This window comes from Bombina bombina, chromosome 4 (genome assembly GCF_027579735.1).
Source record: "Bombina bombina isolate aBomBom1 chromosome 4, aBomBom1.pri, whole genome shotgun sequence".
Taxonomy (NCBI): domain Eukaryota; kingdom Metazoa; phylum Chordata; class Amphibia; order Anura; family Bombinatoridae; genus Bombina; species Bombina bombina.
The window spans coordinates 795,603,528-795,619,359 of NC_069502.1; the positions used below are offsets into that span (position 1 = coordinate 795,603,528).

General features: G+C 42.1%; 1 protein-coding gene across 5 annotated transcripts in view; it reads right to left on the reverse strand.

Annotated features, from left to right (window-relative positions):
* The window catches only part of LOC128657005 (gastrula zinc finger protein XlCGF17.1), a 136,793-nt gene that overhangs the window by 78,099 nt on the left and 42,862 nt on the right, over positions 1–15,832 (reverse strand). For all 5 annotated transcript variants that reach the window (XM_053711225.1, XM_053711226.1, XM_053711227.1 and 2 more), the window contains 2 exons: positions 9,214–9,309; positions 7,395–7,499 (listed from right to left, as the gene is read on the reverse strand). In XM_053711225.1, the coding sequence (XP_053567200.1) occupies positions 7,395–7,499; positions 9,214–9,309 (201 nt within the window). The remainder of the gene's footprint in view (positions 1–7,394; positions 7,500–9,213; positions 9,310–15,832) is intronic.

Consider the following 15,832-nt stretch of genomic DNA (forward strand, 5'->3'; position numbering starts at 1 on the left):
AAACAGATATTGCTAACCATTGATTTACTGAAGCCCATATTAGCACGATTTTAAAACCAGGAAGAGATCCACTACAACCTGAATCATATCGACCTATTTCCCTGCTTAACACAGACTATAAACTATTGACAAAAATTTTAGCCACTAGAATAGGATTAGTACTACCATCTATCATACATGAAGACCAAACAGGATTTGTCCAAGGTAGATCCCCAGTCAAAACATTAGAAAAGTCCAAATATCTTATTTCTGGAAAAATAGACATGACCCCCAGTTCACAAAACAACCTAAAGCATGCATGTTAGCACTAGATGCAAAAAGCCTTCAATAAGGTATTATGGGGCTACCTTTTTCCCACACTTCCTCTCCTCTTTGACACTGCTATTGAACCCCTTGCTCAGGCTATAAGAGTAGAGACTGAAGGCTTAAAGATAGACACATCCACCATGCATTTATCATTATATGCAGACAATATGAAATTATTCCTATCAGATCCACAATCTAAATCGCCCCGGCTGATGATATTGAGAGATTTGGCACCATCTCAGGTTACCATGTGAATCAGGATAAATGGCTAAAAATCACCCAAACTTGCACTAAATATTAACCACTCCATGGAAATCCCGACTTCTTGGCTGGTATTAGAACACAAACCTTCCAAGTATGGCACCAAAAGGGACTTTGCACTGTTTATCACATATTAGACGAATCTGACAACTCTGTTAAAAGTTGGTGAACTCTACAGACAGAATACTCATTACCAAATAATCATCCCTTTTTGTATTTACAAGCCCGACATTACGTGTCAGATTTATTAAAGACAGAGGCTTTTCTTAAACAGACCTATAACCCAATTGGTCTCACTGGTTACTCAGGGAATACATACAATATCTCTAATATATAGGCTATTATTGGAATCGTTAAATGCCAATACAAGTGTACAAATAGCTGAAAATTGGTCCAAATCCACAGGTGAGCAGATAGACACAACATTCATCCAATCAAGTATAAAAACTATGCGTAAAGTAACATTATCCCAAGACTTAAGAGACTCTCATGCCAGACTAATGCATCATGCATACATAACTCCAAAAACATTCCAAAATGGGCACTACAGATTTGTCCTAAATGTAAAAAAAGAAAACCCTGATGTAATACACTTAATATGGCGTTGTCCTCGCCTAACAAAATATTGGAAATCGATAGTATATTGGCTTAATATAAAAGGTCCTGTGGGATTACAGCATACAGACTAGAAATGTCAAGAGTCACTAGTAAGTCAGTAACTTCAATATTGGAGAGTTGTGTGATCAGTTTGATAAAAGATGATGAGTCCTGGATGTAAGATTGCATTTGTTTGACCCATGGTTGAAGATGGAAGTCAACAAATTTTGCCAGAGGTTGAAGAAGAGACCATCTGGCTGAGACAATGGGCCTACCAGGTGGTCGGTGGGCATCTATGTGGATCTTCGGAAGTGTGTATATCACAGGGGTGATCGGGTGATCTTGCTTCAAAAACTTGAGCTCATGGTCTGTCATCAACTATAATTCCCACCATGCTGTCAACTTGCGATCAATTTTTTCTTTGAACACCAAAAGTAAGGTCTCTGGAAAGTATGTGGTAGGTCTGTACATCAGTGAGTTGACGTAACATTTCCTCTCTATAGTCGCACATGTTTATGATGACCACCACACCACCTTTGTCCACAGGTCTGATCACTATGGACTTGTCGTTGCTCAGGGAATTAATAGCCTGTCTCTCTTGTTTGGAAAGGTTATCATTCCAATGGATCTTTTTCTTCTTGAATATCTATTGTGTCAAGAAATTGGTTAAAATAGATATCGAGGGATTCTTAGTGTTTGGGCTGAAGGTGCCTTAAATTCTAAAAGGAGAAGGATCAGTGGTTTTCACTTGAAAAAACTCTGAGTTTCAAATTCATCCCAAATCTTTGAACACCAATGTATGTGTTAAAAGAGTTCATGCTAGTTGATGGTACAAAGGACAGTCCTTTGTTTAAGAGTGATACTTCTGGAGGTGTAAGCTCCCTCAAGCTGATGTTGAATACAATGTCATCTACCTTCTTTGTAATGGGGGGCGGCGCTCAGTGCCCCCCACCTCCGAGCGTGCAGCATCGGCCTATGCCTAAAAAAGGCAAAGCTGTACGATGTGATGTTACTGGCGGTAGTGAAGCTGGATTTGCAGACTGACTATTCCACTGTTGGTTTACTTTTTTGCCCCTTGAGCGATTAGTGATACCACAAAATTCTGAATTGGAGTTGTCAGTCTCTGTGTACACCTCAGGCTCAGAGCTCTCACGAGAGCTGGAATCCACTGTATTTAAAGCTTTTTTGCTATAGTGTCTGCCTCTTCTTGGTCTGAAGTTCCTCCTCTCATCAGGAGTCAGCATCCCCCTATATACACTCTTATGGGTATAGTCACCTAAAGGGTTGAATATCAACACAAGGTGGCAATGCTTCTTATAAGACAAACATCATTACTGTTCATACTCATGAGGGTCCATGATACATGCTAACAGAGCAAGATGTAGTCTAAGCTTGAATACGCACACATGAATGGGAGTCCTGATCTATAGGCTGTTTTTTAATGAGAGTTCTGTTTCATTTTTTGATTTCTTTGATGAGAGCTCTGATTCATTATTACCAGCTATCTGATTGTGCAACACTGTATCCACATATGCATATGTGTCAATTTGCTTTTAGTCCCAAATATGTTGCTGGTAATGTTTGTTTTCATGTCTCTATGAATATTGTCTGTTGTGTGACAGTCTCTCTTTTCTTGTTTTTACTATTTTTATGTATAATGATTTGTTTTTAACTTTTCACCCTTACTTAATTTAATATTTTTTTCACTTTTTCAGCCCTGTCTTAGACTTTTTTTTCCTTTGAGCTGCATGTTGGAATTGAGTTTTGGATGCATGCATTGTTTTGAGACTTTTTGGTTTTATTGTAGTTTTTGAACCTTTTAGGTTATATATTTCATCAATAAGGGTGTTTTTTTTTCCCACACTGTGCTCCGATTTTGAAACCTGCTCTTTAGTGTGTTATGTTTCTGGATAGGACATACCGGTATGGATGTGCACCATGTATTTTACGCATTGTGTTTAGGTTAGACTGTGATTGATCGAGTTAGAATTTGTTAAATATGTCCTTTATACATTGTCTGTGCTTAATGATAGAGTCCCTGTTAGGTTACTTATCATACACTAGTCACTGCTGCAGTTATCTGCAATGTCAGGTATTTGTTTGATAGTCTACTGCTGCTTTTGTTTTTCAGTACTATGGTGACCATTGACGCCAAGGGACGTAACTCCAATTCTTGTGCACAGCCATTATCGGCTCATGGGTGGGATGCAGATCCGTTCAATTGGGACCCCCTACAATAGGGAAATGCAGTAGTAGGTACTTATGTTTTTACTCTACACTTATCAAGATGGTGATATATTGGGGCGTGTGTCCGGCATTATACCACAACACAGATCCATTCATATATTTGAATGTTATCTTGACTTATTGTCCATCACTTGTTTGGTATGACGAGTAGCGGATTGATGGTGAACACGCTAGTTAGTTTGTTTTGGCATCCTAGGGGTGTGTGGTCTGTCTATCAGAATGCTGTGCTCATCACTATGATGATCACTATGGTGATGCATAGGGGCGGGATTCCGGTCTCCTGATCGGCATTGAACTGTAACATAGATCTGTCTACAGATTAGGTTTTGTCCTTATTATTTGGTTGTCTGATAGATTCATAGTTCAGTATCCACCTGGAACTTTGAGTGGCTATCTGACTGTGTTCACGCAAGGCTCATGGTTTCTTACAGCTTAGCGGTGTGTGTGTCAGGTCTGCCTAACAGTGGACTATGAGGAGTGGTTAGAATGACCAATAGGATTGAGGCAAGCACGGCTTAAAGTTTTGACAATCTGTGTGGTGTATGGTGTGGTGTATGTCCAATTACTAACTGGGCTTATATGGATATTTTATATGTACACTATGGATATTCAGCTTATACGCTATTTGTTTATTTTATTTTGCACATGCTCTGTTGTAACCTTTTGCACACGCTGTTTTCCGATTGGAAGACTGTAGTGGGAGGGCTTAACAGGTCTTTAAAAGTTTTATATATATATATATATATATATATATATATATATATATAAAGGTAGCAATAGGTCCAACACTAGTATATAATGTAGCAGTTCATTATTAGTATCAGAAGTGCACGTACGCCTGAGGGTCGCGTATACGCGCCCCTGTACGCTTCAGCTCGCCTGTAGCGGGACGAATTTACCTGCAGGTAATCACCATTGCACACAAACGCAATTTTGCCCCCTGCCCGCACCTAGCCAATCACGCGCGCAGCAGGAGCTGTCAATCTCCTCGGTCGGACTAGACCGCAGAGATTGAATTTCGCCACCTTAGAGGTGGCGAAGAGGTTAGGGAAGCGGCGGTCTGGTGACCGCTGCTTGTTAAATTATGGCGGGCAAGTTCATGTGAGAACTTGCAGCCATAGGGCTTTGATAAATCGAGCCCATAGTGCTGACGCCACATTTTGTTTTTCCTTGTCTTTTAGATATCGTCTGCTATGTTTAGACGATATCTAAAAGACAAGAGAGACACTTCCTTGTGTGTACCAATAGTGTGAGATTGTTTAATAAAACTGTAATACAAATGAGTAAAAAGCAACAGTTTTATTACATTTTGTGTGCTTTTTATCACTCAGTGAGTATTTTTTGCAACACTCATTTAGGTTCATATCCTCCCAAGATGCACTTTGAGAAGGATATTGGATTCTCTTTCCCGTGTTAACGACAGATAAAGTTACTGAGGAGGATATATTTTTAGAGTGTTCCGGTCACCGGTGTACATCGAGCTGAGGCGCTGAAAGTTCTCAGTTCGCCCCTAACAGCACAATTGGGTGCGGCAGTCATTGTGAGTACCCTGAGACTGGGAAGCTTGTATTTGGGGTCAACAATCTCACACTATTGGTACACACAAGGAAATGCCTCTCTTTTTGTCTTTTAGATATCGCCTCGATCTGACCATGCTGAATTGGGCCACTTTGGGGGAGAGCAGCTATATTTTGTATACAGACTTATTTTGATTCACTTTCATATTGTATTTTATGGACTTATGTTTATTCACTTTATATTGTTTTCACATGGACTTATATACGTTATATTTTTGTTTGTTTTTTCACCTTGGTTCTATTAGTCATTTTATCCCATATGGGATATTATAATACACGTTTTGGCGCCCCCTTTTGATTTTAGTACCTTTGGTACTTAAGTGTTATATTCTGCTATGTGCGGAACATTGGGTTATGAAAGTTGCAATATTATCTTTTTATGTTGCCACAATTGTGTTTGCCCAACTTGTGGGGGAGGGGGTGTTCAACTTTTTTGGCTCCATTGAAGTCTATGGATGAATACGATTTTCCATTTGTGACTTACTTCTAAAAGTCTATTTGATACCGCGACTTTGTGAACGTGAGAGCACAAACTTGTTACTTTAAACTCATACTCTGAGCGCGAATCTCTGAGCGCAAAAAAACGTACTTCTAGCAGTTTTAGAGCTTGAACGTGAGCACAAACTACCACTCCAATCTTAAACTGGCCCAAAATTAAAGATATTTACCTGCTATTTACTGCTAGTAGAGGTCGTCTAAGTTTTTATTTTAGTTGTGAGTCGATAAAAATCTGGCAGAAATGTTGTCAAGGCTGTTGATTTATAAGGATTGCACAATGCTTTGACTTCACAGTCTTTATTACAGAATACAGCGATCATAGCCGATAAGTGAGATGAGTCGCACACTGATTTTTCTTCAGTTTAGGATATGATATTTCTGGAACTTGCTTCTAGAGCTTAATTTTAGACTGAGATTTATAAATCATCTCTGGACCCTAATTCTGTTAGTTCTAGTTCTAGCTAGTTCTAGTTCTAGCTTCCACAGCAGATGATTCTGTAACTAAGGTTTCAGGAATTGGACAACCATCATTGATTGCATCAACATCAACCATAGAAAAAAATTACAAGAAAGGTGAATCTGTTTAGGAAATGATCAAGACTTATTACCTTGTAATATAACTTTGTTTTCTTCCAGTGGTCTAATTTGATAAGTAAATTAAAAAGGTTTTAAAAATTGCATGCTCTATCTGAATCATGAAAGAAAAAATGTTGGTTTCATATCTCTTTAAATCATTATTCATTTTTTCTGCAACATCAGCACTGATCTAGGAGATACACCTCAATAGTGAAGCTGCTGTTCAACACTTAATAAATGCTAGATAGAATGATGCATTCAGAGAAAAGAATAGTCTGAGAATAACCTGTAGATGTATTTTTTAAAGTTTAATTAGCTGTTTAAATATTGAGAAAATAAGTGTAAAGTTTTAGTGTATATAAAATAATGGGAGCTGCCATGTTGTAACTTAGGTTACCTTCTCTGCTGTGGCCAATTAGAGACAGTTATAAATAGAGTGTGCAGCCAATAGCTGCGTGGAATATAAACGTGTTCTGCAATTCCATTTCTAAAAGGAAATGAAAAGCTCACAATTTCAGAATGGAATTACAAGAAAAGGGGACAAAATAAATAATGAAAGTATACAGCCACATACACAGCTATCATGTGATCACAAGCTATGCCACTAAAACAAACACTGTCAGTACCAAATTGTACAATTACTGATACCCGGTAAATACTTCTTAATCTTTTTTATTTACCTTTTATATTAATTGTTATGCAAAAAGGAGCTCAATCAACTTGTTTCAAAGAGCTGAAAGCAGCTTGTGAGCGGTGGTTCGGCCACCTGGTGTAGTAATTTACATCACATACCGGGCTCGATTTATCAAGTCATGGTGAACAGGGGCGTACATATGCGCCCCAGCTCGCCTTTTGCGGGCAGAGATCCGCTGGTGGAATGCAGCATTGTACACAAGCGCTATTTTGCTCTTGTGAGAACCTACAGTCACAGCAAGGCGAAGTGCTTGATAAATCGAGCCCACACTAACTTTACTGGATTTGGTGTCTCAGGTAAATGAGTTGTTAGACCACTGCACCCCCACAAGTATCAGGGGCCTGTGCTTCAGTGTTTTAGATTTCTGTGAAATATCATTGTTCTGTGTAATTGGTTAGCAGCATGAGATAAACTATAAGTAACATTGAAGTTCATGAGTTTATACATTTCTTATATAATTATGCTTATCAGGGCTAGTTTTATCACTGGCTTTGTCATGGCTGTTTAGCTGATAAAGTTTATACTGAGCTCCCTATCACCTAACTTGTGTTTTGTGCACTCAGCTTTGTATGCAGGTATTTTTCAGAGCAGTGACTGATGCATATAGAAAAATATGCTCAAAACCTAAATATAATCACCTGTAGCCGTATTTACTGTAACTTTATTTTCCTCAGTCTTCACCTGATCACACGTATACAGATCTTCTGTTATCTCAACTTTCACTATATCAGCGTTATCTTCATCTGTACAAATAAAGCAGATTCTGTTTTTATATCACATGATCTAGTTTTTATAACTTTACCATAAAACAGTTTGTGTATTTCCCAAACAAACAATAGCACCAAATACACTCACTATGGTACTTTTCCCTCTTAACATTTACTTATCTTACATCTTTTAGCTGAAAGAGAAGATAAGAGACCATTTGCGTGCACACCAGGGTGGACAAAAATCAATGATTTTCAAAACCATTTTATAAAATAAACATACAGAGTTGAGAAATAGACCTTAAAGGGACAGTCTACTCCAGAATTGTTATTGTTTAAAAAGATAGTTATTACTCATTCCCCTGTTTTGCATAACCAACACAGTTATATTAATATACATTTTACCTCTGTGATTACTTTGTATCTAAGGCTTTGCAGACTGCCCCCTTATTTCAGTTCTTTTGACAGGCATGCATTTAGCCAATCAGTGCCCTCTCATTTGTAACTCCATGGGCGTGGTCACAATGTTATCTGTATGGCACACATGAACTAACACCCGCTAGCTGTGAAAAACTGCCAAATGCACTGAAATAAGGGGCGGCCTTCAAGGGCTTAGAAATTAGCATATGAGCCTACCTAGGTTTAGCTTTCAACAAAGAATACCAATAGAACAAATCAAATTTGATGATAAAAGTGAATTGGAAAGTTGTTTAAAATTGCATGCCCTATCTGAATCATGAAAGTTTAATTTGGACTAGTCTGTCCCTTTAAATGCACATAATCATGAAAAAAAACTTTGGGGTTGCAGATAGAGCATACAATTTTCAGATGTACTTCCATTATCAGTGTTGCTTCATTCTCTTGGTATCCTTTGTTAAAGAAGAGCAATGCTCTACTGGCTCGTAGCAGAACACATTGGGTGAGACAGTGACAAGTAGCTAGCTCACAGTAGTGCATTGCTTCTAAGCCTACCTATATATGCTTTTCAACAATTTATACAGAGAGAAAAAAAACTAAATTAGATAAGAGAAATAATAAGCCCCCAACCTCCCTGATCCCCCCCAAACAGCTCTCTAACCCTCCCCCTCTACCTTATTGTGCGTCATCTTGGGTTTGCCATAAAATATGTTGGGTTTTTTTAAAAAATATTTTTCTGTAGTGCAGCTGCCCCCCCTCAATAACCAACCACCCACCCCCTTCTCTCTTCCACCTTATCCTAAGCAAAATAAAATTGTGCCATAGTGTAGCGTCCCCACCCGCTCCCGTGCTCATGCTCACCCCCCTCCGACACACTTCCCCCATCGATGGCCGCCTCCCTGCAATGGCTCCCACCCACCAACGATCGTGACCATCGATGTCCGATGCAGAGAGGGCCACAGAGTGGCTCTCTCTGCATCGGAAGGCTAAAAAATGTTATTGCAGGATGCATCAATATCGAGGCATCACTGCAATAACATGAAAGCAGCTGGAAGCAATCCGGATAGCTTCCACCGGTTGAAAACACTAATGACGTACAGGGTACGTCCTTGATCGTTAACAACCATTTTTTGTAGGACGTACCCTGTATGTTATTGGTCGTTAAGGGGTTAAATCAAATCCACACTGGTGCACACTCATCTGTAGCGCATAACCCTCAGACACACCACACGTGAACCCTCACCTGTAACGTGCTTACCAAAGACACACCACTCGTGCACACTCATCTGTAAAGCATAACCCTCAGACACACACACCACACATGCACACTCACCTGGGCTGATACTGTCACTGGTTTCCTCATCCGGGGCTTCCACCTGACGCCACGCAAACAGATCTTCTGTTATCACAACTTTCAATATATCAGCGTCTGTACAAATAAAGCCAATTAAGTTTTATATCACATGATCTGGTTTTTATAACTTTACCATAAAACAGTTTATGTATTTCCAGACAGACAATAGCACCAAATGCTCAATGTGGTGCCATTCCTCTATCTATTCTTTTACTTTTTTAGTTTAAAGGGACAGTAAACACCAGGGTCAGCGAGGGGCAGATATGCAGCAGGGTTAGGCTTGTGAAGCCTGCCGTGTGCACTTCTAAATTTCATAACTGGAAATAACACAATTTTCAGACTTAAATTATATGAGATTAGGAGAAATAAATCATGACAGTATATTGCAATTTTGCTTAGTACACATCATTAACTGTTTACACTACAATCTTAGGACTAGATTACAAGTAGTGTGGCAATTATGTTTTTTCGCAATTACGAAAACATTGCGCGCCTTAAGGTTTTTGCACATTTGGGGTTGTGCAGGTATTACAAGTTGTGAAACAACCTATTTTGTGCGCGCATTAACCCAAATACCGCGCATAAACTAACTTGTGCTTTTGCGTGCGCGAGCTTGGCGCCGGATTTCCCTCGCAGCTATTTGCAAAGAGGTGGAAACATCAACTCTTAGCAAAACAGCGTTCTGCCGTGAGCTGCCTGAGCAGCTCAGTGCGGAGAAGACTTGAAACAAATAACATAAATTATGTTTACCTGATAATTTAATTCTTAATATGGAAAGAGTCCACAGCTGCATTCCTTACTTGTGAAAGCATATACCCAAGCTCTATAGTACACGGAATGCTAACGAAAGGGAAAAAAAAGAGAGGCGGACCATAATCTGAGGGTACCACAGCCTGTAAAACCTTTCTCCCGAAGGCTGCTTCAGCAGAAGCAAAAACATCAAACGTAAAATTTTGGAAAAAGTATGTAAGGGGAACCAGATATCCGCCTTACAAATCTAATCCATAGAGGCCTCATTTTTAAAGGTCCAAGAGGAAACCACTGCTCTCGTAGAATGAGCCATAATTATGTCCCGCCGTTTCTATGCTAAGCGAGTGACAAAAAGATAAGGAAGTCGAAGAGGCCCTCCGACCCCTACGCTTCCTGGAAAAGAGAACAAACAGACAAAGAGGTTTGTCTAAATTCCTTCGTGGCCCGAAGATAGAACTTCAAGGCACAAACTACATCCAGAAATACGTTGTAAACTTTCCTTTGATGAAGAAGGATTAGGACATAAGAAAGGAACCACAATCTCTTGATTGATGTTGCGAAATGACACAGCCTTAGGAAGAAACCTAACTTGGTTCATAGAACAGCCTTATCGGCATGAAAAGCCAGATAAGAGGGATGCATTGCAAGGCAGCAATCACAGATACTCTGCGCGCAGAAGCAATAGCCAGTAGAAAAGGAACCTTCAAATGGCTGCACATCTGGAAGCTCTGCAAACCTCTTGTGCAGTAACACAGACAGGGCCAAAAACTGTCCCTTCAGGGGACCATGCAGAAAAGCCCTTCTCCAGTTCATCCTGGAGAACAGAATAAGTAGGTCCTCCACATCTTATGATAGATGCGACGAGCAACCAGCTTACGAGCTTGAATGAGAGTAAAAATAACTCTCTCAGAAAACCCTCTTTTGGCTAGGACTAAGTGTTCAATCTCCACACAGTAAGCCTCAGAGAATCTAGACATTGATGAACAAAGAGACCTTGGTCAGCAGATCCATGCGACAAGGTAACTTCCACGGAGGAAATTATGAGATCCCCACTAGATCCGCGAACCATATCCTTCACGGCCAAGAACGGGCGGTCAGTATTACTGACGCCTGCCTGACTCAAGCCACTACACTAGGAAGTAGTGGTAACGGTCAGAAAGGATAAATCAGATTGAACCTCCAAGGCACCACTAATGCATCTGTTAGCTTCTCCTGAGGATTCCTGTACCTCGACCACTATCTGGGTAGCTCGGTATTGAGACGTCATAAGATCTTCCTTTTGCAAATTTTCTGCTGAGGAAATCCGCTTCCCAGTTGTCCACACCCAGAATGTGGATCGCGGACAGCGAAAAAATGCAGGTCCCCACCACACCAGAATCTGAGATACTTCCCCCCCAACACTAGGGAGCTTCTCGTTCCCCCTGATGGTTGATGTAAGTCACCGAGGATATATTGCTTGATTGGGATCTGATGAACTGGGACGAACCCAGCAGAGGCCAAGCCTTCAGAGCATTGTATATTGCCCAAAGATTAAAAATGAGATCAGGAGGGAGTTTTACCTCCTGAGACCAGAGGTCCTGTGCCTTCCTGGCACCCCAAACAGCTCCCCATCCTGACAGACATGCAACGGTAGTCACAATCACCCAGGATGGTCTTGAGACAGACATAGTGACAAGTGATCCGGACAAAACCACCAAGAGAGCGATTCTCCCGATTGGTTGTCCAGAGAAATCTGTTGAGACAGATCCAAATGATCTAGTTCAGCATGAGCAGTTGCAACAGTCTGAGGTAAAACCTGGCAAAGGAAATGATCTCCAAGCTGGACACCATGAGACCAATCACTTCCATACACAGAGCCACAGATGGCCTTAAGGAGATTTGGAGGGCAAAACATGTTGAAACTAGCTTGCAACATCACTGGTCTGTTAGAAATATTCTCATGTCTATGGAGACTATTATAGTACACGAGAATTCTGCCCTGGTACTTGATACAAGAGAACTCTCTCTAGATTATCTGCCATCCATGGGATCAAAGAAGACAGAATGGTACACTCTTCGAAAAATGTCTTTAGCTAGACCAAACGGAAGGGCAATTGTCAGGGTGCCATGAATCAGACTGAGACGAGAAGTTCAAAAATAATCACACCTTTATTAATAGCAAAAAATAATAAAGTCCACAAGTCAAATAACAAGCCAGGAGTCAAAACCAGAGCTGGTAGTCAAACGAGCTAAGTCAGGAGCCAAAGCGAATAGTCAGACGAGACGGAATCAGGAACAAGGAAAACAGCAGAGTCAGGAACAAGCCAGGGATCAGGAACCAGGAAGAACGTCAGGCAGCCAGGTAATACACAGGAACTCTTGCAAACAGGTCTGAGACAACGCAAAGCATACTGAACAGAGGCCCTTTAAATAATAAGTGATGACATCACAATTCTGAGACTGCATCCTGCCTCACACGGATGATGCACACCAGTCTGGCCATAAAAGGAAGTGCAGGAAATGAGCAGCATCCTCCACAATGCACCATAGTCAGGAAGAGAGGTGAGTAAAATGGCTGCCAGCTGCACATGGCAAACAAAACAGGAAAAAAACCCTGACAGTACCCTCCCCTCAACGACCTCTCCCCCGCGGGAGGACAAAAGGCTTATTGGGGAAACAAGCATGGAAGGTACGGAGGAGGGCGGGAGCATGAACATCAGAGGAGGGAACCTAAAGTTCAGACCAATTATTGTGGTGATCTGAGACATAGCAACGGAGGAACTGTTCCAGAGCTTGATTAGACCGTTCCACAGCCCCATTGGATTGAGGGTGATATGCCGAGGAGAAGGAAAGCTGGATCCCCATTTGAGCACAAAAGGAATGCCAAAATCTGGAGACAAACTGGCTACCCCGGTCCGACACTATCTCCTTGGGTAACCCATATAAACGGAAGACCTCCCGGGCAAAAATTGAAGCAAGCTCCTGAGCGGTAGGCAGCTTCATCAAGGGAATGCAATGTGACATTTTAGAAAAACGGTCCACCACCATAAGGATTGGAAACAGGGAGCTCGACAATGAGGTCCATGGAAAGATGTGTCCAAGGACGCTCACCATTAGCAATAGGTTGAAGTAGACCCACAGGAAGACGTCGAGGAGTCTTATCCTGTGCACAAACTGAGCAGGAGGCAACATACGCAGCAACATCAGAACGAAGACCTGGCCACCAGAATTGTCGAGTGACAGACCAAATCATTTGGTTCTTGCCTGGGTGACCTGCGGCTTTAGGATAGTGGTAAGTGTGCAAAAGTTTAGTTAGAAGATTCTCAGGAACAAAACACTTACCACTAGGTTTCTCAGGAGGTGCATTGGTTTGTGCAGCCAGGATCTCCTCCCCCAAGGGAGAAGTCAAATTATTACGTATGGTAGCCAAAATATGGTCAGGAGGTATAACAGGAGTAGGTACAGACTCCTCTTTGGACAGAGGCGAACATTGTTGAGAGAGGACATCAGCCCTAACATTCTTACTACCAGGCAGGTAGGAGACCACATAATTAAACCAAGACAAAAATAGCGCCCATCTGGCTTGTCGGGGCGACAAACATTTTGCTTCAGATAGATAAATTAAATTCTTGTGGTCAGTAAGAATGAGCACTGGCACGCTAGTACCCTCGAGAAGATGCCTCCATTCCTTGAGTGCCAAAATTATGGCCAGTAATTCCCTGTCGCCAATTTCATAATTGCACTCCGCTGGAGACAATTTCTTAGAGAAGAAACCACACGGATGCAAGGAACCGTCAGGCGTAGGACGTTGAGACAAGAGGGCACCTACTCCAGTCTCAGACGCATCGACCTCAAGAACGAAAGGCAGGACAGGGTTAGGATGAGCCAGAACTGGAGCGGCAGCAAAGGCAGTCTTAAAACTATCAAAGGCCTTAATGGCAGTAGGTGACAAATGGAGTGGATCATTCTCTTTACGGGTCATGTCTGTGATAGGGTTGACCAAGGAAGAAATTTTTTTAATAAACTTTCTATAGTAATTGGCAAACCCCAAAAAACGTTGAATAGACCGAAGACCAACTGGAACCCTGCAATGGAGATAACATAACCTAGGAAGGTTACTTGAGTCTGATGGAACTCACATTTCTCGAGTTGACAAAACATGCCGTTCTCACATAGTCTCTGAAGAACCTGTGTAACATCAGAACGATGAGCCTCAAGTGTGGGTGAGTGTATGAGGATGTCGTCTAGGTACACCACAACACACATATCTCGTAGGACATCATTAATAAATTCCTGAAAAACAGCAGGAGCATTACATAGGCCAAAGGGCATTACAAGATACTCATAATGCCTGCTCCTGGTGTTAAATGCTGTTTTCCATTCGTGGCCCTCCTTAATCCTAACGAGATTGTACGCTCCTCTCAAATCAAGTTTAGTAAAGACCGTAGCTCTATTGAGGTGGTCAAAGAGTTCCATAATGAGCGGAATAGGGTAAGCATTCTTAATGGTAAGACGATTAAGACCCCTATAATCCATACATGGTCTTAACTCGCCACCCTTTTTCTTCACAAAGAAGAAGCCAGCCCCTGCAGGAGAGCAGGATTTGCGGATGATCCCCCGCGACAGAGCATCAGCAACATACTCCTCCATAGCACAATTCTCTGCAACAGACAGAGGGTACACCAGGCCCCGAGGAGGAATGGCTCCTGGTTGCAGGTCTATGGCACAATCGTAAGACCGGTGAGGAGGCAGCGTACCGGCACGCACCTTGTCAAAAACGTCTAGTAACTCTCGGTTCTCCTCTGGCAATTGAGATACCGAAGAAGTGCACAAGACTTTAACTGGTTTCCGAAGACAAGTGGAAATACATTGCAGGGACCATGACAAAATTTCGGACCTGCACAAGTCGAGACTGGGATTGTGCTTTTGGAGCCAGGGATAACCCAGAACAACCGGAAAATGTGGAGAGTTTATCACCTGGAACTGGAGGGTTTCAAAATGGAGAGCCCCAACAGCCATGGACAACGGAGCAGTTTCGTGAGTAACGAGTGCGGGCTGAAGGGGCCAGCCATCAATGGCCTCAATAGCAAGTGGAACGGACCGAGGCAAAACAGGAATGTAGTGCTTTGATACAAAAGCACTGTCAATGAAATAGCCTGCAGCACCGGAGTAGACAAGAGCCTGAGTGACTATGGAGGAGTCCACCCAGGAAAGGACAAATGTGACCAAAGGTTTCTCCTTAAGTGGTTCCGGGGATGAGGATAAACCACCCAAGGTCTGCCCCCGACAGGACCTTAGGTGTGAGCGTTTCCCGGCCGTGTAGGACAAGACTTCAAAAGGTGGCCCTGTAACCCACAATAGAGGCATAGCCCCTCCCTCCTCCTAAAGGCCCTCTTCGCCGCGGAGAGACGCATGAATCCCAACTGCATCGGCTCAGCAGTACCTGGTGACTCGGGACCAGGAGGCATGGGAGGAGAGGGAGGCATGGGTGGGAACGAACACGTAGGAGACAACGGGACAGGAGGCTTCCGCAAGCGCTCCTTGAAAGAGGGCCTCTCTCTGAGTCTGATGTCAATTAGGATAAAAACAAAAAAAGACACCAATGCCTCAAGATCCACGGGTAAATCTCTGGCAGCAACTTCTTCTTTAATCGCATCAGAGAGCCCATGAAAGAAGGCGGCAACAAGGGCTTCATTGTTCCAAACTACCTCTGCGGCAAGCATACGGAACTCAATAGCATACTGAGCAACAGATCTTGTACCTTGCTGAATGGACATGAGTCGTTTAGCAGCAGAGGAGGAGCGAGCCGGAACATAAAATACCCTTCGAAAGGAGGCCACAAATTCAGGGTAATTTGAAATCACATGTT